Source organism: Monomorium pharaonis, chromosome 1 (genome assembly GCF_013373865.1).
Source record: "Monomorium pharaonis isolate MP-MQ-018 chromosome 1, ASM1337386v2, whole genome shotgun sequence".
NCBI lineage: Eukaryota > Metazoa > Arthropoda > Insecta > Hymenoptera > Formicidae > Monomorium > Monomorium pharaonis.
In genome coordinates this window covers 35,929,436-35,957,310 of record NC_050467.1, presented here as the reverse complement: position 1 = coordinate 35,957,310, position 27,875 = coordinate 35,929,436, and the positions used below count along the sequence as shown (strand labels likewise).

The 27,875-nt window shown below is 36.1% G+C and overlaps 3 protein-coding genes across 14 annotated transcripts in view; 1 reads left to right on the top strand and 2 right to left on the bottom strand.

The window, feature by feature from the left end:
• Positions 1 to 27,875, bottom strand: part of LOC118646489 — a 69,702-nt gene that overhangs the window by 41,052 nt on the left and 775 nt on the right. The window lies entirely within an intron of this gene.
• The window catches only part of LOC105837043 (transport and Golgi organization protein 2 homolog), a 34,602-nt gene continuing 8,915 nt past the window's right edge, over positions 2,189 to 27,875 (bottom strand). For 11 of the 12 annotated variants that reach the window (XM_036289874.1, XM_036289951.1, XM_036290126.1 and 8 more), the window contains 3 exons: positions 17,664 to 17,910; positions 17,328 to 17,546; positions 2,189 to 2,603 (listed from right to left, as the gene is read on the bottom strand). In XM_036289874.1, the coding sequence (XP_036145767.1) occupies positions 2,387 to 2,603; positions 17,328 to 17,546; positions 17,664 to 17,910 (683 nt within the window). In that variant the 3' untranslated portion in view covers positions 2,189 to 2,386. Of the gene's footprint in view, positions 2,604 to 2,722; positions 2,869 to 17,327; positions 17,547 to 17,663; positions 17,911 to 27,875 lie in introns of all 12 variants that reach the window. The other variant, XR_004964177.1, reaches the window with a different exon arrangement.
• On the top strand, positions 2,903 to 9,114 carry LOC118646484. The gene is made up of 2 exons (XM_036289486.1): positions 2,903 to 7,091; positions 8,040 to 9,114. Exons 1-2 carry the CDS (start codon positions 3,984 to 3,986, stop codon positions 9,090 to 9,092), a joined length of 4,161 nt encoding a protein of 1,386 aa, XP_036145379.1. The 5' UTR covers positions 2,903 to 3,983; the 3' UTR covers positions 9,093 to 9,114.

Below are 27,875 nucleotides of genomic sequence, written 5' to 3'. Positions count from 1 at the left end.
TTTTTTCATAAGTTTAAATTTTAACTTTTGTGATCTCATTAGTTATCTATACTTTGTCTAGTTTAAAAAAATACCTTTCTTGCGCATAGGCAGGCAAAGTGGAAAGCGCGGCGCGTAATAGCTCTCGCACACTAGACGCGATAAGCGACGAGCGATGAGCGATATCCAATAAGAGTTCTGCTTTTTCGAACATGGCGATGAAATGTTCGAAAATGCAGAGCTCTCATTGGATATCGCTCATCGCTCGTCGCTTATCGCGTCTAGTGTGTGAGAGCTATTACACGCCGCGCTTTCCACTTTACGACGCTCGGGTCTGCGATGGCCTGCGAAGAGATAAAGATCTGGCGAAACGTACGAATTTTCTTTCCAATGCGAAACCTGCATCTTAAATTAGAGTATAGTCGTTAAAAAGTAATATCAAAATGTGAACTCCTTAGTTTATAAGTATATTTTGAATAAGTTAATACTTTTGTGATCTTATTAGCTATCTACATAAGTATATCGCGATAATAAATATTTTTCCTTATAAATATTTTGTACTATCTGGGAAGTTTATATTTTAATTTTTGTGATCTCGCGATAGTTACCTTAAGTATTGCAATAAATTTACCAAATTGAAGATTGTAGAATCCATATAGTCATGTTATTTTTCTTTTCTTTTAAATTTTTTATAATAAATTTATTAGTCATTTATATTATGTGTAATTAAAATAAAAAATTTAAATTTTAAAATTCTTTTATATTATAATATATAATAAATTTCAAAAAAATATTTATTTGTTTTAGTAATATCCTTTTTATTCATATTAGATTTTTTTTGTGAAAATGTACCATAATTTTTATGAAAGTACCATAATTTTATTAAGTTTGTACCATATTTGTGCATTGGAGAGTTGGCAACGCTGCTCCTGGTTTTAGTCTTCATCCTCATTACGAGGATGTTTCTAAAGTTCGTAAAATATTTATGTGGTTTCTACGTCGAATCTATGATCTCATTCACATAAATTCTAGTACCATTTTTGAGTGGATGTCCACTCGAATATTCACGTAGATTTCACGATATCGATCCATATAGCATTAACGTGGATATCACGTACTATTTTATTGGGGAATATGTTATCACAAATGATATATGGATCATGACAAAATACTAATTGCGAAGTAGACAAGTTGCCGTCGATATAACCTCACGTGCAGATGTCATACATGACAACGACTTGCCGTCATTATGATATCCAGCACCGTTTACATGCATGATGACAACTTGCCGTCAGTTTATTGAATTCTAAGCCTTCTCTGAAGACTTTACATGATGTCAGAACAACAGTCAGTTTGTGGAAACACCTTGGCTTTAGTTTGGTGAAATTGAATGCTGAATAAATGACAGCAAAATGACAACGCGTTGCTTTCATTTGGCTATCTGGGTAGTAACGTATATAATTCAAATGAGGTCCTAGCACCACCTGTCGTTAGAAAGCAATATTTGGAAGAAATGCGGAGCAACCAAATGTAAGAGAAATTCGGAGTAACTTACCAAAGTCAGTTAATGAGGGACTATCTAACTCAAAGCACATAGTATTAACTTGTGGAACTAATTCTTATAAATGTGTTAAGTATACGCAGTTGTTGTGGGAAAGTAAAGGCACGTGTAAGTGTAAATCCGTGAATCTAATTAAAGGAACATTTACTTGTTTAACGAGTGTCCGTTTATTACTGTGTCCGATTGCCATCACGGTGTGTCCGTTTCGAACTGTGTCAGTTTCACTCAGCCAGCTGTGTCCATTTATTACTGTGCGCATCTGGGACTTACTCAATTAGGAAATAAATTCAAATTTGCGCTGAGCTACAAAATTATCCCAGTGTGACGTTCTAGGATTAACATTATACATAATGATGACTACAATACAATGGATGTTTTATTTTCTACTAGGCACTATAGATTGATAATTGTAATTTGATAACCATCAAAATTCAATCGAAATGACTCTCGCAACATGACGTAAATGCAGCAAGAGAACCAATCAGCATCACGGAAAACTATCAACAATAAAATCGGTATCATCTCCTTTTTAAAATCTATTTTTAAGATATATTATCCTTATTTTGGATAAAATAAAACAAAATTTTTTTTATATCTAAATGTTTTTAAAAAATGATTACTTTGAAATAAATTTTTATAAACAATCGGTCGATTTTAATAATGATTTATTAATTAATACTTTTGTTTAAATTTTTAATTTTATTAATAATTTATTACTTTATTCGGCTACATCATGTCCATATATCTTCTATAGATCCCTGGTTCCGATGTTACATCATATATTAATAAAAGTATTTCATGTTTCCTTTTATAATAGTTAGTTATTATGTATTACAAAATATGCTATTATGTATTCTTGCATATCAAATTATTTTGAAATCGTTGCCGTTTCCATGTAAAATCGGGCATAAGAGTTTCTTCAACAAAAGTCACATGATTCGAACCATCAATTAGTAATATGGAATGTGTTCTTGTACCATATTCTTTTCCAGAAACAAAGATTGAACTGAGGTCTTCATATCTCATTGGACATCTTTTTTGTAATTCCTCATCTGGTAGACATCTGTAATATAACATATTATAGATTGATCATTTTATTTGTTGATTCCAAATATAATGATACAATTTTAACATTGAGTTTATTTAATATTTGAAAATAAAATGTCAGTCTAATATACACACCCTGCATAAAATGTCTTACTCAAAAATAGTGTTTCGCATTCACAAGGTTTTATCGTGAATGCTGCTTTGCAAAAATTTCGGATTGGATCGTGGCCAATACTTTTCAGTGCGATATTGAGAATAAAACCATGAAATCTTGTATGCCTCTGAATCCGATAACAATTAGAAAAAAAAGTTAATCTTTTTTAATGCAACGGTTCGTGTTTGAGTTCGTGTAAGTCTAGTAAGTATGCTGCGGTAAAATGTCACTAGTGGTATAAGCGTTGAGTTTGTTGTTCACGGGTTGGCAGAAGTGTGTTAGGAGCGTGGGTGAGAGGGCAGAAGTAGTAGTTGTAATATATGGCGCCAAAAAGGTAAGACCACGAGCTCGCCTTGTAAAATTCAAGCAAATAAAGAAAGTTTAAACCGCAATAAGGAGACGTCATTTAAGTAGCAGTATCCTCCAAGAAACGACGATCACCAGCGTTCACAGGAGTGAACCCGGCCGTAAAAGAGCAGCAAAAACATTTGGTCCTTCGAGCCGGATCCTGGGCGACGAGACCGGGATCGAAAGGGCGGCAGGTCTGGTTTCAGACCACAAGGAGCAGCCCGACCTTGGAAGCGAGCGAAGCAAGTGTCCTGGATTGCTGCCAGGGACAATTCAGAGGCGTCATAAATTCGAGTAAGGCAAGCCAGAAAGACGCGGACGAGTACATGTTACCCGGCGTGGTCGAAGCCATTAGACTCGGCGCGCGGGAACGTCCATTTTACCCGGCGTGGTAGAAGCCATTATACTCGGCGCGCGGGAACGTCCATGCTGCCCGGCGCGGTCGAGTACATTATACCTGAGGGACAAATACGTTCGCGCCGACACACGGACGACGCACGGACGACGCCATCACCACGTGCACGCAGTTTGGCGGCAAGAGCAATCCGCTGGTGACAACGCAGAGACGACAACAGCAGCGGAAGTAATCACAAGCGGGCACGAGGGGGAGCGGCAGAGAAAATCCGTGGATGACAACGTGAAGACGACAGCAGTACGAGAGGAGCAGACAAGCGTGCGCTTCCTACATAAGCGATAAGTAAAGGACATTGCGAACGATAGCAAATGCAAGGGACAAATTCTTAAATGTAAGGATTTCAAGTCAGTTATTAGAAGCGTTTTCAAGTCAGTTCGTTATAAGAATTTAGTCAGTTCGGTACAAGCATTTTAAGTCACTTCGTTGTAGCATTTGATGTTAGTTGAATTACGTGGCGCGTGATAAATTAAATAATAAGTATGGAGAATAATCCGGAAATAGCAAAACTGAAACAGAAAAAAAGGATAGCGAAGGCTAGCTTCACGAGAGCAGAGAATTTTTTAAGAACCGTAGAGCCGGACAAGGTTAAGGTAGACGAAGTAAATTTAAGGTTAAAAAAGTTAGAAGAAGCTTGGAAGGCTATTGAGGAAAGTTTAACAGAATTAGCAATTTGTGAAGCATTAAGTGAAGAGCAGGTAGACCAGGAGTTGGTCGAGCAAGAGGAAAGGTATATAGAGTTAAGGTTATTCGGAGAAAGATTAGTGGGAGACCGAGTGAGACCAGCCTTCGCTGAAAATAACCTAAACCAAGCAGTCGATGTATTGGAGAATCAAAGAATACGCAATAATGACAACCAGGTTAGATTACCTAAAATTGAATTGCCAGTGTTTTCCGGAAAATACGAGGATTGGCATTCCTTTTACAATACGTTTCAGTCATTAATACATTCTAACCAGTCTATAAATGAGATTCAAAAATTCCATTATTTAATATCTTCAGTGAAGGGCGAAGCGGCCGAAACTATAGCATCTTTAGAAATATCTGAAGCCAATTATAGAGACGCTTGGTTTAGGTTAAAGGAGCGTTACGACATTGAAAGATTCGCGGTTCAAAATCACATAAAGGCAATATTTGAGCTACCTACGCTAAAAAGGGAAAATAGTATAACTCTGCGAAGCATATTAGACGGTATATTGAAGCACATTCGTGCATTAGCGGCTTTAAAACGACCCACGAGTCAGTGGGATGATTTATTAATTTATGTCATAACGAGTAAATTAGATTACATCACAACAAAGGAATGGGAAAGCCACGTGGATGCTCAACGTCTGCCTACGTTCCAAGAGTTAATTGAATTTTTAACCAAGCGATGTCAGATGTTGGAGGCTGTGGCCAGAAGGAATCCATCCATACCAAAGGTTGATAATTCACGCTCGGCTAGTCAAGGTAAAGTCACGACCAATCACGCTGCAGTAACGGGCGTTAAATGCGCGCATTGTCAAAGCGATCATCAAATATACCAGTGCCAGGCATTTAAAGAATTGTCGGTTTCAGATCGTTTAAAGCAAGTAAAGGCGTTGAGGCTTTGCTTGAATTGTCTAAAGGGTAAGCACATGGCAAAGGACTGTTACGCGGGTGGCTGTAAGAAATGCGCGAAAAAGCATAGCACTTTGTTACACGAGGTTCGCGAATCTTCAAAGGAGGATAAGACTGAGAAAAATAGTTTATGTGCGACACAGCAAGTTAACCAAGACAAAGCAGTTGATACTATAAACGCGTGTTCTCAAGTAGTGGAGTCGGTAGGAGCATATCAGGTATTATTATCTACAGCAATAGTTAAAGTCAAGGACCACACGGGTCATTACAAAGAAGGCAGAGTTGCATTGTTAGATAGTGGCTCTCAATCTAGTTTCATAACGGAAGAATTTGCTAAGGCGTTAAATTTGAAAGCCGTTGATGAGAAAGTAATGATAAAAGGGATAAACCAAATCGCGTCAAAGTCAACCAAAACCGTAAATTTAAAAATAGCATCCCGTTTTGGCACGTTCGAAAGAGATTTAAGTTGCATCGTACTTCCTAAAATTACGCAAAATCTACCTACGGTGTCAATAAGCACGACGGCGTTAGAGATACCAAGGAATATTAAGTTAGCGGATCCTAGTTTTAATGTATCAAATAAGATAGATTTATTGATCGGAGCGGAAAGTTTTTGGGAATTAATCTGTATAGGGCAAATAAAGTTAGGCGTAAAGGGCCCCATATTACAAAAATCATTAGTCGGGTGGCTAGTCACGGGACCAATAGGAGAAGTTAAAGCTAACAAGAGAATACAAACCCAATGCAATTTGAGTACAATGGCAGCATTAAATGAGACCATGAATAAGTTTTGGGAAACAGAAAATTATAAGGGAAGCGTAGCAACAAATGACGAGGAGTCATACGTGGAAGGGCATTTTTTAGAAACGTATAAGCGTCAACCGGACGGAAGGTTTATTGTTCAATTACCGATCAAAGAAGAAGGGATAGAATTATTAGAAGACTCCCGAAAAGTAGCGTTAAGGCGACTGCTAGCTTTAGAAAGGAAATTTGAAAAGCGTCCAGAATTGAAGACTGAATATGTTAAATTCATGCGCGAATACGCTCAATTAGGTCATATGAAGCGAATAGAGAATCACGATAGCGATAAATTGCGGGTCTTCTTACCACATCACGCCGTGCAAAACGAAGATAGTAAAACCACAAAAACGCGGGTGGTGTTTGATGCGTCTAGTCGATACGCTAAGGGAAGGTCGTTGAACGACGCATTATATAAGGGACCGGTAGTTCAAACAGACTTATTCGAATTAATTGTACGCTTTAGGGCATATAAATATGTTTTGTGCGCGGACATAAAAAAGATGTACAGACAAATCTTGGTGAATAAGGAACAAACGCGTTTACAAAGTATCCTGTGGCGGGAAGAGGTTAATTCAGAGGTGGAGGAATACGAGTTACTGACCTTAACGTACGGGACAAAACCTGCTTCATTTTTAGCAACCAGATGCCTAAAGCAATTAGCGGAATTAGAAAAATCGGATTATCCAAGGGCCGCGGAGATAGTCAACAGAGATTTTTACATGGACGATTTAATAACCGGCGGGAATTCAGAATCCGAGATAAGAGCGCTAAAAGGGGAAGTAACGGAGTTGTTAGCGCGGGGAGGGTTTGAATTACATAAGTGGAATTCGAACATTTTAATAAATAAGCTAAGTCAGACTGAAGAAGAGGCTGTGAGTCTAAGCAAGGAGCAGGAATCCAGACTGTTAGAAGTATTGTGGAATCCATGCAAGGATACAATTTATTATAAGGTATCACTAAACGATAACGAAGCACGTGTAACAAAGAGAGCTATGCTGGCACAAATTTGCCGACTATTCGATCCATTAGGACTTGTAGGGCCTGTCATAGTATCAGCTAAATTACTCATGCAAGAATTATGGAGTCTAGGCGTAGATTGGGATGAGTCGGTGTCAATGCACATACAAAAGGCGTGGGAGAAAATAAGGTCACAACTGTGCATGCTTAATAGCTTAAATATAGTTAGAAAGGTGTAACGACCGTTTTTCGCGCGGAGATCTTAGCTCGTCGGAAGGAAAAAGGCCAGGGCGAAAAAAGGCTCAGAAACAGCAGAAATGCAATGGACAGTTTCGATGATACAGTTTTATTATTCTATTCTAATACAATGACGGATATTTACAACGCGAGTGAAGTATGTACAATGGTCGGCTATTTACATCGATGTTCCCCGGTGATCAGGGATGGAGCGCGTGACAGCGGGCCGATCAGCTGTCCGGTATGGTGGGATTGCGGCGGTGCGCGGTGAGGCGGGCGGCGCGCGTAGTGAGCCCGACGTTCGGGCTTGGTGGCCGGCGGGCGCGCGGTGTGGAACCGGGTGTCTCGCGCCCCGACGTTTTTCTAGGAATTGCTACGGCAATTCTTCGAACGGCGGTTTGGTTTTCTGGAACGGCGTCGGCCCCGAGTACTCTCGGGGGGAGACGGAGAACACTCCGTGCCGTTTACCGGGCCGTGAGGATGCGGTCGGGAAGGATCCTTGCTAGCTGCCGAGAGCTCTCGGCGGAGACAGAGCACGCTCTACCCCCGTTGTCTGCTTAGCAAGGAAGGAAGTCAGGCGAGCTAGGCCGAGAACTCTCGGCGATGACGGAGAACACTCCACCGTTTTGCTGGCTCGTAGGGCTTGTCTTCTCGTCGGAACGTGTCGGACGGGATAACGAGAAGTGGAGTTTGTCGCTGCCGGGCGGCCTTATATATGGTCCCCGGCAGCGACTCGGGAGTTTTCGGAATTCCTCGGCCTCCTCTCGGTTACATCTCCGGGATGCTGATTCGAGAGGAGGGAGGCGACGCGCCTTCGAGATGCTCGTCATCTCGATGGCGTGGCGCGCTTTTGCCCGTTTCTCGGCCCGTTTCCTGGCCCGGCGGATGGTCGGCCGGGCCTCGCGGTCGTTGTTAGCCGCTTAGAAACGCGGTTCGTTACAAAGGTAATCTCAGGAGATAAAAACTGTCAAGTAGAAATACATGGATTTTGTGACGCGAGCGAGAAGGCATATGGAGCATGCATATATATACGTGAACAAAACGAACGAGGGGAGGTAACAGTCTCATTGCTATGCGCGAAGTCGCGTGTGGCACCTATCAAGGCGCTATCATTACCGAGGTTAGAGTTGTGTGGAGCCGTGTTGCTGGTAGATTTGATGGAAAAGATAATAAAATGTCTCGACTTAAAGATGCAAAAAAGGTTTTATTGGACTGACTCTTCGATAGTAATGGCATGGCTGGGCTCCCCGGCTAAAAGATGGCAAGTGTTCGTAGCCAACCGTGTTAGCAATATTCATGACAAATCCTCAATTTCTGAGTGGCGACATGTGAGATCCAAAGAAAATCCCGCTGATGTCATATCAAGGGGCACTATGCCCAAGCAATTAATGCAGCTAAAATTGTGGTGGGAAGGACCTCAATGGTTAAAAGAAAATGAAAGTTTATGGCCTAAGGAAAGAGAGGAATTGTCAGCTGAACAGATACCGGAAAGAAAAAGACAAGCGGTGATAGCGTTAGCGAAAATAGACGAAGCATTTATAAAATACCAAAGATTTTCTTCATTTAACAAATTGTTGCGAGCGTTAGCATATGTAATAAGGTTTAGCAGGAATCTAAAGAGTAAAAAGGAAGAACGCGAAAGAGGGCCGATTACGGTTATAGAGGTTAATAAAGCAAAGTTAGCAATAGTCAAATTGACACAAGAAGAAGTGTTCCAAGAAGATTTGAGGGAGTTGAAGAGTGGCAAGATTCACCGAAGATCCAAGTTAGCAGCTTTACATCCTTTCCTGGACAGCCAGGGAATATTAAGAGTAGGAGGAAGATTAAGACACGCTCTGATAGACGAAGAAAGAAAGCACCCTATATTACTGCCAGCAATACATCACGTTACAACATTGATCATAGTGCATCATCACGAGAGACTTTTTCATGCAGGAGCTCAAACGACATTAAACTCAGTACGAGGAGAATTTTGGCCGATCTTTGCGAAGAGCTGAGTAAAAAAGGTGATTCGTAATTGCGTGACATGCCGGAAGGCTAACCCTAAGCCTAGCTGGCAGCTGATGGGCGAGCTGCCGCCAGTTCGAGTCAACATCAACAGACCCTTCTTATGTTCAGGAGTGGATTACTGCGGACCATTTCATGTTCGAGATCGGGTACGGCGGAATAGCAAAAAATATAAAGCATACGTGGCCATATTTGTATGTATGACTACAAAAGCGGTGCATATTGAACTGGTTGAGGATATGACAACGGAAGCCTTCTTAGGTGCTTTAAAAAGATTTACCGCACGAAGAGGTAAAGTTCAAGAGATATACTTTGACAACGGAACGAACTTCGTTGGGGCCGACCGGGCATTGCAGCAGATCCTGGAAGCAGAAGAATTTAAAAACACGGTACAAGAATTTGCAACAAGCGAAAGAATAGAGTGGCATTTTATTCCACCAAGATCGCCGCACCAAGGAGGTCTATGGGAAGCGGCGGTGCGTTCAATGAAGTTACATTTAAAACGAACGCTAGGTGATGTCTCCCTCACAGTAGGAGAAATGTTCACTGTACTAGCTCAGGTGGAAGCTATATTGAATTCGAGGCCGATAACAGCTTTATCCGAAGATCCGAGCGACCTAAGAGCGCTGACCCCAGGTCATTTTTTGATTGGGGAAAGCCCTCAAGCTTATCCTGAAAGGAATTTAGAGGAGGTTCCCGCAAATCGTTTATCCAGATGGCAACATGTGGAAAAAATTCGGCAGCAATTATGGAAACGATGGCAAGGCGAATACCTATCAACCTGTCAGCAAAGAAGTAAGTGGAACTCCGAAAACAGTACCAAGTTTCAGGTAGGACAGTTGGTGATGTTGAAGGAGAGTGAAAGCATGCCGTTGAAATGGACTCTTGCCAGAATTACAGAAGTACATCCAGGGGCGGATAAAATCGTCCGAACGGTTACTGTGCGTACCCGAAAGGGTGTATATAAGAGAGCAATTGTCAACATTTCGCCGATATTTGAGGACTAAACAATGGTAGAAATTGAAAGATTAATGTATTTGTATTTCCGTTTATCTTAATGTAGGTTTTCTTTATTCCTTTGTACGTCCTATTTGTGTGTTTGTATCTTTACAAATATTGCTATTTGTCAAGGCGGGCGGCGTGTTTGAGTTCGTGTAAGTCTAGTAAGTATGCTGCGGTAAAATGTCACTAGTGGTATAAGCGTTGAGTTTGTTGTTCACGGGTTGGCAGAAGTGTGTTAGGAGCGTGGGTGAGAGGGCAGAAGTAGTAGTTGTAATATATGGCGCCAAAAAGGTAAGACCACGAGCTCGCCTTGTAAAATTCAAGCAAATAAAGAAAGTTTAAACCGCAATAAGGAGACGTCATTTAAGTAGCAGTATCCTCCAAGAAACGACGATCACCAGCGTTCACAGGAGTGAACCCGGCCGTAAAAGAGCAGCAAAAACAGTTCGCATTCACTTGAATGCCTCTTATTGCGATTGAATGCGAAGAATGTTTAGAGTCGAGTGAATTCTTTTGAATGCAAGAGTTAATATTTGAAATAAATTGAATCCTCAAAAAAAAAAAACAGAAATTAGAAAATATTTAATTGAATACTTTTTGAATTGTTTTTTGCAAAATGTCAATATTTTTAATTCTTTTCAATCCAATTTTTATGTAGGGCAGGCACGCACACACGTGCATACAATCATTGTATATTGCTTGCGAATAACTCGCTGTGTTGCGAATAACACGAATGAGTTCGCTGATTGATGAGTTACCCTACGGATGAAAACAGGGTGAGCGGACATCATGGAACGAGTGTAATAAATAAGGGAGCGTCCCAGATGCGCACAGTAATAAACAGACACAGCAAGCTGAGTGAAACGGACACAGTAACAAACGGACACAGACCAAACGGACACAGTAATAAACGGACACAGTAACAAACGGACACAGTAACAAACGGACACAGACCAAATGCGCACAGAGCGAAACGAACACAGTGCGAAACGGACACAGTAACAAACGGACACAGACCAAATGCGCACAGAGCGAAACGGACACAGTGCGAAACGGACACAGACCAAATGCGCACGGACCAAATGCGCACACTGCACATGCGCACACTGCACGTGCGCACGGACCAAATGCAATCCATGTACATTGCAAGCAGAGTAAAGTCCACATAGGTTAGCGACTTGGACGGGGTGGGTGCGGAAGGGGGGCCGAAGGCCCCCCTTGCATCCCCCGAGTGTGTGTGTGTGTGCGTGCAAAGCATTCACTGCATCACATGGGTTTGCGACTTTCCGTGTATGCATTTGGTCTGTGCGCATGTGCAGTGTGCGCATTTGGTCTGTGTCCGTTTCGCTCTGTGCGCATTTGGTCTGTGTCCGTTTCGCACTGTGTCCGTTTCGCTCTGTGCGCATTTGGTCTGTGTCCGTTTTGCACTGTGTCCGTTTGTTACTGTGTCCGTTTTTACTGTGTCCGTTTGTTACTGTGTCCGTTTCACTCAGCTTGCTGTGTCCGTTTATTACTGTGCGCATCTGGGACTCACTCATAAATAATGTAAAATAGCTATACGTCACGTGGACTCAGCGTGATGTCCAAATCTTAGTATATTTATCACAGATAAAGTTTGATTAGACGCTACACACGTAAATCGTTCTATTGTAATGAGTCTGTAGAAAATGATTAAAAAGAGTCTTTAGTTACTAGCGCTTTTCGATTATATTAATCGTTTTGGTTCGGTAATGATGATGCCCGTGAGCTGTTGGCACATGGCGCCGGCGTGATCCATGCGTTGGTGATGTACCGGAGCGGGACTGTCTCAATTGCGCACATAAATGATCAGACACAATTGGACACTGTCCCAATTGCGCTCCGATCGGGCACACAATCCTAATTAGACACAATCTCTATTAGACACAGACCTTATTGGACATAACAGCGATCGGGTCCATGTGCAAACTGGTCGGTGCGCAAATAAGTCCGTGTGCAAACGGGTCGATGCGCAATCGGGTCCGTGTGCAATTAATTCTGTGTCCGATTCAAATGCTGTGTGTCCTATCGCTGTCTAATGGAAGTCTGTGTCCGTCAGGGATTATGTTTCATTAGAATTGTGTCTAATCGGAACGGTGCGTAATCGGGACCGTGTCCAATTGGGACTGTGTCCAATCGGGTCAGTGTCCAATTGGGACTGTGTCCAATTGGGAAATACTACTGTATCCGATCGTTTATGTGCGCGATCAAGACAGTCCCTAAAAATTAAGTCATTTAAAATTAACTAAATTAAAAGTTTTTAATCTTTTAAACTTGCGTATTTTTTGCACGATTTGTGGGTCTACAGCTAAGGAGCACGCAAATGTGACCGCTGTGCATGCTTATGCTGTTACATATTGTTAACTAAACTTCGGCTAACTTCCACGAATTAAATAAAATTCAGATCACTCACAAACTTTTTAAATCAAACTTTATCACTTTTTATACAAATTTTAAACGATTCCGTATAATAACTTTGTTCAATTAATATATTCTGGCTAAGGGTCGGATAAAAAATTAATTACAAATAAACGAATGACTCACAAACCTTGTTAATTGCACTTCAAACCTCTTCATACGAAATACAAACGATTACCCATAGCAATTATTTAAAAAACATTCACTTCCGGTCAAGTGTGAGCGAATTGTGTACTTTACATTGTTTGCAATATACATAGGTTAGCGCCTTTTTTTGCATGTCTTGTGCTAGACAGAGCATGCGCTTGTGGTCACGAAGCATGGGGATATGACCGCTGCGCATGTTCAAGTAAAACATACGTGACCATTTCGAACGTAGCTATTTTGAACGTGACTATTCCGAACGTGGCCGTTTCGAATGTGGCTATTTCGAACGTGACCATTTCGGACGTGGCAGTTTCGGACGTGGTCGTTTCGCACGTGGACAAATTGAAATCCGTGCAATTTTTCTCCTAGCCATTCCGAACGTAGCCGTTTCAAACGTGGCTATTTCGAACGTGGTCAAATTTACGCGTGGCCATTTCGGACGCTCCCCGTTTCGTTCATCTACATTTATTGTTACGTTTCTAGCAAACCAATTTTAGATAACACGAAAAATTATCGAAGACCGATGAAATTGAATTTTTCTAATCTTATTTGATCTCTGACGAAGGGAAATCGTGGAGTCCACTGAACGTAACAAAGTTTACGGAAAACAATAAAGAAACGGAATATAATGCTATGTATTAATAAGAGCAAAAGGAGAATGTCTCTTATATTCTTTTAAGGGGACCGTCTACATTAGAGGGTAAAAAAATCGATTTTTTTTCTTGCTTAAATCGATAGTATTTCATCCGTAGAACATGCTCTTGAAGTCCCAAGTATAGATTCAAATTGTATCAGGCCGTAATGAGCACGTGCAGTGCGCACGTCCCGAGCGCTCCGAACGGGACGGCAAGTAAAAATCCCTAACGGTCTTTGAAAAGGTACATTGCCTGCTCAGAAAGAATTACTTAAAAGGTGTTTAGGTGGGTATACACAAAATGCTAATAAAAGTTTTAATGGGACGATTTGGCAACTGGCCCCAAAACACTTCCATTACGACCGCAAAATCATTGAAATTGCTGCCTACATAGCTGCTGGAATTTTCAATGAAGACTATTTGTCGGTTGTAAGAATCATGTCACGCATTGAATTAATTATTGGACTAGTATGCAAAGATGTTGCGGATAGAATAAACGAAAATCGCACGATTAGCCAAAATCGTCGTAACAGATCTGTTGCGCAGGAAACGCGTACTTACGACAAACAATGGCTCTTGGAGAAGAATGAATTGTATGAGGACACTGAGGACATTTATATGGAGCAGGGATAGTAGATTAATCGAAAAGTACGGATAAACAATCATCAGCAAGCTTTTATCAACCTTTTTCTTTAATTGGAAACTTTAAACGCGTTTTTCTCGAAACCACTTTTTTTGAAACTGCGTACACGATTAAAAAATAACTAATCGACGGATCCACTTCTATTTTTTTTAAATTAAAGATTATTAAATTATCTTCTGTGTAAACCTAAAATATAAATTAAAAATCATGTAAAAAAAATTTTTTTTTAAGTCAAAAATTTTTCGCAAAAAATCAATTTTTTTTTTCAAAATGCCATTTTTATAAATTTTTTGTAATAAATGTATGGCTTTCTTAAGTTCACTTAGAAATTATACTCACAAACTTTACAAAAAAATTTGGTTTTTTCCTCTCAGTCGATTCTACTAGATGTTATCGTGTACGCAATGTGGAAGGATTTTTTTAAAGCAGTTGTGCATTTTTGCTTACAACTTATAATTAAATAAATAAAATTTTATAATAAAAATTGTTTTGAGTACCTAAAGACATGCACAATAAATGAAAAAAATCGCAAGAAGATCCATTGCTTAGTTTCATTAAAAAAAAATCATAAATAAGTGCTTAATTTTGGTCTCCTAATGTAGACGGTCCCCTTAAAAAATATTACAGGTCTGACTTTGAAGTCGTATATTTATAGCTAATTAGCATATAAAACATACAATCATATGTCTCATGTTTTCCCATATTTAAATATAATGCAAATAAAAATTCAGAAAAGTATAAAATACAAAGATAATAATAAAATAAAATTCTATCTTCAGAAAACCATGTTATCCGTGTAATTGTTGTCGCTTTTTTACAATGCTGATTGGATCTCACGCTTTGTTCTATAAGAATATAAAAGAGAATAAGTGTAAAAACGATGTTAATACAGAAACCTTGCGTTAGTGAACTCCGCGTTAGTAGAATTTATCTCCTCCATATGCTCTCGGTGTATGTGAGTAGCGTGAATGTGGGATAGCAAGGCAGTTGCGTACTAAGTAGTTTTCGTAGTTTATAAAGATCAAGATTTGTGCAAGACTGACTTGATCTAAGACGTCGCTCTGCTTGTAATTTTATGGTCGACAGATCCGGAAAAACAAAAAAAGGGCTAACAAAAAATGGACAGTTCAGAACTACGTTTGTAGCAGCCTGCCAAAGAGATTGCCGTTGCCAACGCGCCGCTTTAATCCTGCCGCCGAATGGATCACCGCCGCGACGCGGACACATTAAAGAAAATATGAAAGCAATCAAATTTCCTACATTTAAATACATTTTTTAGTTTTATGAATTAAGTACCGAATTTAGTCTTGAAGCGTAAACGTAAACTGGCTAGATAGCAATACCGCTACGCTTCTGAATTTCACAGAGTGGAAGTGAAACCAAGCAATAGATCATCCCGCGTTAATAGACTCAGAGCTCTGAACAGTCTACTAACGCGGGGTTCCGCTGTAGTTCAACAAATAAAAATACGAAACATATAAAATAAAAATATAATAAAATAAAAAAATAAAAAAATAAAAAAAATAAAAATACACTTTAGTACTAAAGTAAATAAAAACATTAAAAAATTTAAAAATAAGTATAAAATATAAATAGATAATAAAAGTATTTACCATTAATAAGTAAATATGTACCTAACTTAAGAAAAAGGAGCGTTCCCATCGAGCGCGTCACGCGTCGCGTCGTCCTTCGCGTCCAATCAAAACATCTATTATATTTTATCATAATAAAATGGAACGTTTTGATTGGACGCGAAGAACGACGCGACGCGTGACGCGCTCGGTGGGAACGCTCCCTAACTTTGCCATTAAAGGTTGACTGTGTATGACAGCTATAGCCGCAAAAACAAAAGTGACCAAGAGTATGTATGACGGCTATAGCCGCAACGTAGAAAAAACAAAGTAAAACTTTCTGAATTTGCTTGAAACTTGTTACTCGGGGGTTTCTGGGATCGCTGATTACGAATCCGAAGTCAGATGCACAAAATTCAAAATGGCGGATCCAATATGGCGGATCAAAATTACAAAAAATGGTCTGATTTTTATTAAATTTGGTACCCTTATGGTTTTTGGGTCTCTGAATCCGAATATATCAAAATTAAAAAATGACGGATGCAATATGGGGCTTCAAAATTATAAAAAATGTATTGATATTCATTAATCGAAGTCTCACTACCTTAGACTGACAAAAACAATTATGGGAGCTCTAGTGTCAGGATGTACTTATTTTGACAGTATAATCACATTACATTAAAATATGGAGTCGGCGGATCCAAAATGGTAAAATTTTTTCTTATTAACCATTTTAAATATATTAATTTTAATGTTAAATTTAGATTCAGAGATCTAAATAACTTCAAAATAATAAGAAAATTCCGTCTATTTTTTTATCCGCCATATTAAAGCTGCCAATTTAAATTTTGTAAATCTGACATCATATTCAGAGACTCAAAAAACAAGGGTATGAAGTTTCATAATAATCCGATAAACTTTTTTTTTCAACACACTTTTGGCCCAAATAGTAAAACTCTCTTACACAGCCAATGGGTTAATAAGAAAGACAAGAATAAAAATAACGTAACATGAAAACATGAAAAATCATGTAAAACGTGAAATTAGATATAAGCATACTTTAAAGTCAGAACTATAATATCTGTTAAAAAAGTTTAAAAAACATTCTGCGTTGGCTCCTGTTAATGCATAATATTGCGCTTCATAAGTGCTCCACAGTAATATTCTTCACTGTAAAATCTTATTTATTCTATAGTGAAAATATTATATAATGAAAATAAAAACAAATTTTAATGAAAGCATGAAAGAGATTTGCTTAAATGACTCAAGAAATTGTTAAATAAGTTGTTTTCTTCTGTTTAAAATGTTTCAAAATTTTGTTTGAATATAGGAGAGAAAGGGATTATGAGCGATCATTTTGTTTTATTTAAATAATAAACAGAAAAATTTGTGTGACATAATTCTTGTTGATATAAATTTGTTACTCATAGAATTCTACCAATCAAGTTATAAGCAGAAGTTCTTCGGATATACATAATTAACAATTTACTGATAAGGAAAAAAAGATTGTGGTTATGAAACTTACAGAAGTATATGAAACATTACACAGATATATTTAGTTCATACGATTTCTTTTCAAATTTAACATTTAAAAGTCTTTGTGATTGCATGATTAAAACATCAAAAAACGGTTATATAAGACAAATTTATTTTAAAACTGTATTAAAATTTTCTTTAATCTTACTTGAAATGTTTCATTCTTGGAAAATCCAAGTATTCTCAAACAACTTTTTTTACAAAATTTAAATAAACACCGTATAAATATTAAAATTTGACATAAATTTATACATACCTTTTCTTTGATTTTAAGAACTGAATAAGCTTGTCGATTAAATCATCTTGTTTTGATGTATCAACATCTTGTACAATACGTTTAAAATATTCTTTTCCTACTTCAACTTTTTTATAAGGATGACTTAATCCACTATTTCCAATACCTATAATATCACTGTTGCAGATTTTATGTCCGGCATTCTTTGTACAACTACTCAGATAATGCACATCCGCATTGCTAAAAAAATATATAGCAAGTAATTTAACAAAATTATATTTACGTAAGATTTTGTTATTAAAAAATTAAATAGAAACTGCTGAATATTTAGGTTTTTATTAGTTGTTGTTTACTTACTTTAAATTAAATAAAACTAAGCAATAAGGATTATATGGTTGATCAATATTTTCCTTATGCAAGTTACTTAAATATGATTCTATAGACTCATTGGAAGTGATGAAATTGGTTATTAAGAAACCACGACCTTTTTTTGGTGAATCCATTGAACTTCCTCCATTAACTAGATTTAAAATAACAGCAGCTTTTCCTTTTATTGATAAGGCCAACCAAGTTCCGCCTTCCTTACCAGGCTCCATATCAGTACCTAATATATTTCTTAATTATTCTATCAAGGTTGTAAAATAATGCGTTACTTGTAACTGTTCCGTTATTTTTCTTCGTTACTTTTTTTATCTGTATCGATAGTAGTAACATTGTTACATTTTTGCGATAACAATAACAAATTATTTATTAAGCTTGTGGCACACATTTTCCGTAAGACGTAACAGTAAGGTTTTACTCTACAAATTACGTATTCGATTCAGCCGGTTATGGTTACAGTCGTCCAAATCAACGCGTCGAAACCTTACTATTACGTTTTACGGAAAATACTTGCCACATACCTTACTTTCAGCGTTATTATTTTTATATTTAATAGATTGTACATGAATCGTGTAGGTCTTAGACTAGCCAATCACAACCATTCATTCTTCGAAAAAATGACTACAATTGGTCAGTCTATAAGAATTAGTGATAGTATTAAATTCGACTAAAAAGTGTATATAAATATTAAAATTATATAATATATGAAAAATTAATTTAGAATTAATTCTCTCTCTCTCTCTCTCTCTCTCTCTCTCTCTCTCTCTCTCTCTCTCAAGAGAGAACTAGAATTAAAATATTAATTTAAAAAAAATTGATTTTAAGGTTTTGAATACACAAAATAATCCTCTTCAAATACAATGTATTATATGTAATAAAATTAAAGTTATATGTAATAGAATTGCAACTATAAAATTTATTTTTATTACTTTATAATATAAACGAAGAAACAATAACAAATTGCTGCTTTTTAAGTAAGTAGCGATAATGATAATGCTTTACCTTTTAAAAATAATAACGAGTAATAACAATGCATTACTTTCAAAGAGTAACATTCTCAACTCTAAATTCTGCTTCACCCTTCGCATACACACTTATTTTTTCAACGCTGAGTGGTTGCCATCCATGGCAATTTTCAAACAACCGTATTTTTTTAAATATTTGTGCTACAATTCTAAAAAAATTCTCAAATTAACTTTAATGTTTGTAAGAAGTATTTACATAATTTTGATATAAAAATTTAAAAAATTTTATATTTAAAAAAATTATTGTACACCGGCGCAAAAAAACGAGACAAAAATTTTGATCGATTTTTAGGCAATCTTCAAAGTGATGCAACTTTGCGAAAAATCATCCAAATTACATGTACCTTTTTTTAAATTAAACGGCAAAGACTCTACTTTGAGAATAGGCGAAAGTTTGATTTGTTAAGTGCGAACCTTTTGTATCGCATGAAAACCAAACATGTTTTTTAAATTAAAAAAAGTAAAAGTTTGTTATCATTTTTCACACGTTTCTCGTTAAAATCTGGCTAATATTAATCTAATATTAACCAGATTCTTAAAGTTCATTCTTTTCTAAACAATTTAAAAAAAACATGTCAATACGATGTTTTTTGTTAATTGCACACGAGTTTGAAATTTGCACTGCATTTTAGGGTATTTTAGCGAATAAATACGGTATTTTTTTAATATCATGAATTTTGAGTATTAATATGATATTGCACATTAATTTTATCAGTGTTTAATTCAATCATACCGCCGTCATCAAAGTAATCCGATGTGCACCACGTGAAGAATGACGGTCGAATTTTGTACATCATGTGGCCCTGAAAAGGCTGATTTTTTAAAAATAAAATATGAACTTTTATTTTTTATGTTAAGTATGTGTATATGTATGTACGTGTATGCGTGGTTTATGAGTATAGATGAATGTGATCTTCTGTTGACTTCAGTGTGCAGCCATTATATTTAGATCAGTAAGTACAAATTTCCATCGATGAATTTCAGAGCCACATGATGTACAAAATCCGACCGTCATTCTCCCATAAACATAGATCTCGTGTTTTTTAGATTTCCTTTGTTGTGCATGGTCAAACTTTAGAAAGAGTAAGCCTCTGTTCATGGTAGTCATCTCTCTGTCTAACAACATATAGTGGGGGAATGAAGCCTTCGTTGGCCTGAAATTGATTCGTTGCCATAGTAAATTTTTGCCCCACTTTAAGTATTGATAGACAGAGAAAGATACACCATAAAAGCATACTGTCTTCTAAAATTTGTACAGCTTTTTAGCCAAACGCGAGGTCTATATAACCTATGTCTATGCATTCTCCACGTGGTGCACATCGGGTTACTTTGATGACGGCGGTATGATTGAATTAAACACGAATAAAATCAATGTGCAATATCATTTTGATACAAAATTTATAATATTCAAAAAATACCGTATTTATTCGTTAAAATACCCTAAAATGCAGTGCAAATTTCAAACTCGTGTGCAATAAAAAAAAACATCGTATCAACATGTATTTTTTTTAATTGCTTAGAAAAAAATGAACTTTAAGAATCTGGATTAATATTAGCCAAATTTTAACGAGAAACTTGTAAAAAATGATAACAAACTTTTACTTTTTTTAATTAAAAAAAACATGGTTGATTTTTATGTGATACAAAAGGTTCGCACTTAACAAATCGAACTTTCGCCTAGGGATTCTCAAAGTAGAGTCTTTGCCCTTTAATTAAAAAAAAAGTACATGAAATTTGAATGATTTTTCGCAAAGTTGCATCACTTTGAAGATTGCCTAAAAATTTATTAAAATTTTTGTCTCGTTTTTTTTTGCGTTAATGTAGTGTTACGTGCGAGCTTGCGTGTGTGAACGCGAGCTTTATTCAGAAAAATTAATATATCGATTTCCCTCGTCAGCTGACGGATGTCATTTCGTTTTGAAGTTGTTTGTTTGTTTTGTTTTGGTTTTTGGTTTTGAGCTGTCAAACCGAGAGTTACCGTTTTCTTGTGCTTTTAATAAACCACTTTCTTAAACGAAACGAGTTGCCTTATTTCGTGCGCGGGCGAGTGCTCGGGAGTGCGCGAGCGAGTGCTGTGTTAGCGTGTGCGAGTGCGCGGCGTGGAAAACGCTAGGCGTGAAAAACGTTACATTTTGCGTTTTCCACGCCGCGCACTCGCACACGCTAACACAGCACTCGCTCGCGCACTCCCAAACACTCGCTCGCGCGCGAAATAAAGCAACTCGTTAGCTTTAGCAATTTATTAAAAGCACACGTAGATGATAACTCTTGGCTAGACAGCTCAAAACCAAAAACCAAAACAAAACAAACAACTTCAAAACAAAGTGACATCCGTCAGCTGACGAGGAAAATCGATATATTGATTTTTCTAAATAAAACTCGCGTTCACACACGCGAGTTCGCACGTAACACTATTTTCCGAATAAAAAAAATTAAATTTTGCAGTTTTTGAATTCTTTCTATTTATTGCGCGGTACTTAAACGGTATAAAGCGCTTAAATTTTTATTCATGGATGGTAACCACCCAGTATGTATATAAAAGGTTAAATTTAAAAAGTATACAATATTTTACATTTTTTAATTTAATTTATTACTGCTATTGTAAGTTTAAGTAAAAGTGAATAAGTTAATTTTTTCTAAACTAAGTTAATAAAAATATGTTATATATAAGGGTAAGGCATCGAATTTGGAATACCACTTTGTTTTTGGACAAGATTTCTTAAATAGTTAAAAAAACAATGTTGAGAACATTAATACAAATTTAGAAAGTATCTTCTATCAAATGGTATAGTAATTTTTATAATACTCTTTCGTATTTTTTTAATAACACAGGCACACAAAAAAAAGTGGTTGGTCCGGCGGACTAGACTAGTCAATCCTTATGTATTTCGACCCGCTGAATCCGAATCTAAGGTCAGAATTGCAAAGTTAGCTCGCATTTTCTAACCTAAAAAAAAAGTTTTTTTTTTTAAATGTTGGTCCGGCAAACCAGACTAGTTTATTCTTATGTATTTTGACCAGACTAGTCTATCTTTATGTATTTTGACCCGCTGAATCCAAATCCAAGGTCAGAATTGCTGAATTAGCTCATTTTTTCCTAACCTTAAAAAAAATTTTTTTAGATTAAGAAATGCGAGCTAACTTTGCAATTCTGACCTGGGATTCGGATTCAGCAGGTCAAAATACATAAGAATTGACTAGTCTGGCCCACCGGACCAATATTTAAAAAAAAATTTTTTTTGAGGTTAGAAAATGCGAGCTAACTTTGCAATTCTGACCTTAGATTCGGATTCAGCGGGTCAAAATACATAAGGATTGACTAGTCTAGTCCGCCGGACCAACCACTTTTTTTTTGGTGTGCCTGTGTAATTAATGTTTTCGTGGCACATGTCAAAAAAAGCATTTAACGAAATGAGCGCCTAATTTGGAATTTGTATACAAAAGTATTAATGTTACATTTTATTGATTTATACATCTTACATATTATTATATATTATGCAGTCCTACAGATACAATGTTATATTATTATTCTTGCCTAAGAGACAAAATCGTGCAAATAACCCTTGCTTTTGAAAAATTCGTTTTTAGCAGATTTTATATAGAAAAGAATATAAATATATGAAATATTGGTTATTTCTTTAATTAACTAAGCAGATCATATTTTTATCGGTATTCGTATAGTGCGATGTTTAGTTTCCAAGAAATAAGGGGGTTCCAATTTAGGAAGCTGTTCCAAATTCAATGCCTTTTCTCTATACATAAAGTTATTGGCTCTCTATTTAGTTAAAAATTAAAATTAAACTTTAAGTAAAACTTAGAAGTTAAAAAATATTAATTAAATAAAAATAATTACAATTATAATTTTTATAATTAACTTTGAATATTTAAAATTACAAATAATCGCAATATGGAACACACACAATAATAAATGTATTTTATTTGTAAACGAAACTTATATGAAATAATGAAGAAGTCCCAAAAAGATTAATTAATAGTTTAGAGACTAAAAGAGGACAAAATCTCTTGAAGTAAAAATTTCTTTACCAATTTTGGATCAAAGTATTATTTACTGCGTTATTAATAAATAAAGTTAATCAATCAAACATCGCTTGGCGGAGTATGCAGACGCGTGTCATGGGTCAAATAAATAAGTAAAAGTAAACACAGTTAACAATTATTTTAATTTCTATTTATTCTTCATTTTTATTTATTATTTATTTATTTATTTTTATTTATTCATTTGTTTAGTTATATTCATTCAATTATTTAAAATATTGGGAAGAATTTTCTTATTAATTTTTTTGTAACGATGAAGCTATTAATTTTTACTTAATATTAGTTTCTTTTATCAAATGTTTTATCTGTTCTTTTTATTTGAAAATGGAAACATTTTCACGGAAATTATTTGTGGTTAAGGTTTATTCCATTGAGCATTTATGACATTAACGTTTTAGGTATTTATGACTCTAAAAAGAGCTGATTGAAGAACTGAACACATTGTTTTAAATAAAAAAAAACTGATTTTAAATAAAAATTGATAGCTCCATCGTTACAAAAAAAAACCATAAAAATCATGCTAATGTGTGACACATGTTAAAATAATTTTAAAAAATTGTTTAGAATTTATAAACAATTTATTTTGCTAATATCTTTATCAATCTTTTTTTATAACTATGGCAAATTTTTTGTACTTAATTTTGCCCGTAGTTGCTAGTGTTACATCCGGCAGACTCTACAATTTTCTTTCGTCAGAGAAACAAGATTACAAAAGAAATTCCGTTTCAACGGTCTCCGATAATTTTTTATGCGTCTAGGATTAGTCCGTTAGAAACAACAACAAATATGGATAGATGAAACGACCAAGTTGATAATTTCAACTCCTTTTGAATATCGAGTCAACAAACAATAAATTCTGAACGTAGAAATACAAAAAAGGTTTTACGTTTCCTCACAAAAAATAAGTAATAAAGAATCCAAACATTAGCAAAATAAATAACCATTTCCTCCATCTGCAAACCATATCGTAGCACGTCTAGCACGACAAAGAATTATTTATCTTTTTAAACCCGAAGGGAAGATAACCTACGCGATAAGTCGGATCCCTTCGATAAAATTAAAGGAATGTGGGAGGAAACAGGGAAACTTTCGACTCAACGTATGATTGATGAAAAAGGAAAAACTATTTCTCCAATAAGAAAACTTAAAATTCACTCATAATCCTGAAAAAGAGTCCTACCAATTATAATATTTGAACCACCTACATCTGGATCCGCTCTCTGTAAGACTCTGTATATATAAAACCAAATCTTGAAGAAGAGTTTTTAGTTATTTTTCATCCCAGTTAGTAGTTAGTAATCAATCGATAACGAGAAAAGGTAGTAGTTAGTCAGTTAGTTAGTAATCATGTAAAATCAGTGCGCGAATAAAACTTTAGTGCCGTTTCATCCGGTCAAGAAATCCTTTCGATTCCGACAGATTTGTTCGAGAACCAGTAATGAATAAGTCCCACAATCACAATTTCTTTCTTTGTTTTTACGTTATTCGTCTACTCCCTTCCGTTTTAATTCTTTAAGACACGCTTCTATTATTTATAAATAATTCCCTCTTAGAATTTTTCGTCCCCCTTCTTTCCCGGGTTAGCGGACTCCGCCCCTAGTGTTCGAGAGTCCGAACAACAATTCACGGTTTTAAATTTCAATTTTCGAAAGTCTGCACTTTCCTCACCTCCCCTCCCCGAATTACTTAAGACATAATGTCACTCACAAGCAAAGAGTTGACCATCAGTTTTATACTTCCGAAATTTATATTAATAACCTTTGTGTATTTTTAAAATTTTATTAATAACCCTTTGTTAAACTTTAAAACTTTTGTAAACTCAACCAAAATCTATGTTACAACCCTTTGCGTATTTGAAACCTTTAATAATAATTCTGGCGCATCCTTTAAAATCTTTGTAAACTCAACCGAAAATCTATTTTTATAACCCTTTACGTATTTGAAAACTTTAATAATAATCCTTTGCGTATTTTTAAAACTTTGTAAACTCTTGTGAAATTTATTTAGAAGCATTCCTGTAACTTAATCTTTATAAACTCATAGCCAACAAATTATGTTAAACATCGACTTCAGCACCTACTTATATTCTTAAAACATTTTGGAAAATTTAGAATAAATACTGTTATTTTTTTTATTACATAAATTTCATCATTTATTTTAATTAATTTAATTAATAACGACCTCCCCTTATCCCGAACAAAGATTGCACCTGGTCCGATCCCGAGTTAAAGCAATTCAATTCGTTGACTCGAAACTTAGACCGACGGACGCATGACTTGAAATGGGTTATAGCTGGCCTATCGGCATGTTGACCTATATTTTTAAGTCACAAAAAGTGCGTTCGACCCGAGGCATCTACCCTCTCTTAATTTGTGTGCCTATGGGAATTCTACGTGTTTGTTACGTTCTTCGTTAATGGGACAGCTTCCACCAGAACGAATTATACCATCTCGACCCTTTTTACATTCAGGAGTGGATTATGCTGACCCTTTTACGATAAAAAACTGGAAAGGAAAAAATTCCAAAACTTATAAATCCTACGTAGTTCTTTTCGTTTGTTTTTCAACCTCGGCAGTATATCTGGAGTTAGTTACAGACTATACCACAGAAGGATTCATTGCAGCATATAAGCGATTCACGTCAAGACGTGGAATCTGCGCCACCTTGACAAGCGGTGATTGTGGGACCCTTGATTGTGGGACCAACTTCAAAGGAGCAGACCACGAACTTCGACACTTATTTTCTTTGTCAACAAAGGAATTAGGAGAATTAGCACCTCTATTATCAAACGATGGAACACAATGGAAATTTCATCCTCCAGCAGCTCCTCATTTTGGAGGAAAATGGGAGGCTGGGGTGAAATCTGTAAAATATCACCTACAACGAGTAGTAGGGGAGACTTTACTCACGTTTGAAGAGATGAATACGTTATTGACTCAAATCGAAGCAATTCTCAATTCAAGACCTTTAAGCCCTCTTACGGACGATCCTAATGATTTGCAAGCTCTAACCCCTGGCCATTTTTTGATAGGATGCGCACTTACTGTGATCCCGGAACCATCGTTGGAAATGATTAATTCATCCCGACTATCTCGTGCAATTAACCCATCAAATGTTGGGTAGTTTTTGATCGCGATGGTCCAAGGAATGTCTACAACGTTACTTGTCAATTCACAAATGGAGCCGACCGTTACCATTTTTATCGGAAGGTTCTCTTGTTCTCGTGAGAAATGAGCGTTACCCTCCATCTAAATGGCCACTAGGATATAATCAAAAAGGTATAATCAAAACTTATCCAGGTTCAGATGGCAATGTACAAGTAGTGTCTATTAGGACACAAAATTCTATTCTGAAGCGCCCAATTGTAAAGCTTTGTCCTCTTCCTATCACCAGTGATACGTTGTAGACTATATATTCGTTAACGTACGTTAACGAAGGCGGGCGGAAATGTTTGAAATTCGCTCATAATTAGTTCTGACCAGTAGCAGCGCTCTAGCAGCACTCCTATGATAGAGCGGACATTGCGCCTGCGAGGCGTCATTGGTGCTTTCGTGTTATTGGTTGTTGTGGGCGCCTTAGTGGCTGTGAAAGCAACGTTAAAGGTGGCGTCGGCAGCGGTAATCACGTGACATCTGTAGCACTAACAGTGCGCCTCTCAAAGTTGTTGCTATGTGATATTACCAAGTGTGATAGTCTTTTGCTCTTTTTTTTATTTATGTTGGGTAGCAATGAAAATTTCAGAAGTTAGTCAACTCTTGAAGTGAAAAGAAGCGTGTTTTGTATTGTTCATCTAACAATTATTATAATACGAAAATTAGTCAGTCTATTCATACCGAGTATTTCGCTCTCTTTACATTGTGTGTTCCTGGAGTCTGGCCAATTATCAATCCTGAGATACGAGAAAGAGAGCGATGTTCATCCTATGCTAGTGAGATTATCTCAGGATTCATGAACACACAATTACGATCATTAACTTGATGATTTAAGAATCAAATCTGAAGTTTATCTGAAATTTGATAAGTACAATTTCATTCTTTTCTGGCTTGAATTACATCGCATAAGACTATCACATTGCATGCGATTCAAGTTTGACTAACCATAGAATTTGCTCGAGCATATTCTTTTAAATAATCTTATATTATTTCATTTCAAACTAATAGATCTATTACTAATATGTAAATTTTGTTAATTGTACTTAATATAACATAGTAATGCGATGTAAATGAAACGGAATTAGTAGTGTTACTTGGAAAGTTGTGCTAACGTGACGATAATCGTTTGTAAGAGTGTAGTAAAATAGTTTGCATAATGACAGTTCGTAAAAAAGATAATTAATTTTAATTTGTGTGTGGGTGTGTTTACGCACGTGCATGATGTGTTTGTATAAATAAATTAATTTTAATTATTATTTTTTTATATTATGCGTATGTGTCTGCGCGCATACATGCGTGTGTATAAATAAATTAACTTTAATTATTATTTTCTTATATTATATATAAACCCATACAGAAGCTTTCAGCAACATTGCTGCAACATTGTAATATTACGAGTTGCAATGTAATATTGCAGAGACGTTTCAGAAACATACAATATCAATATTCCAGCTGAAATGTTCCAGTAATGTTGCAGAAATATAATAAAATTTTGAAAATATACATATTAAAAGATATGCATCAAGTGTTCCAATATACGTGCAACTTTGTGTAAGAAGACATTTGTGACATTTTTTAATCGTTTTGTAAGATTTAAATATTTGGATTTGTGTGCAATATTTATATCAAAAATTATAATCTTTTTGAGATTTATAATAGAATAGTAAATTAAACAATTTTTTTAATAAAAAATAAAAATATTATACATGAGTTTTATTTTTTATTTGAAAAATTGTTCAATTTACTGTTCTATTATAAATCTCAATTTTTTATTATAAATTTCAAGTTCTATATTATAAATCTCAAAAAATGCAATTAATTGGCTATATATATATTAATGCTAGGAAATTCATATACAGGGTGATTCAAAATAACTATATGTCCTTGCATAGACGTATTCTTAGTAATATTCTGAGTCAACTTTTTCTTTCGCAAAAAATTATCCAGAGCTTAGA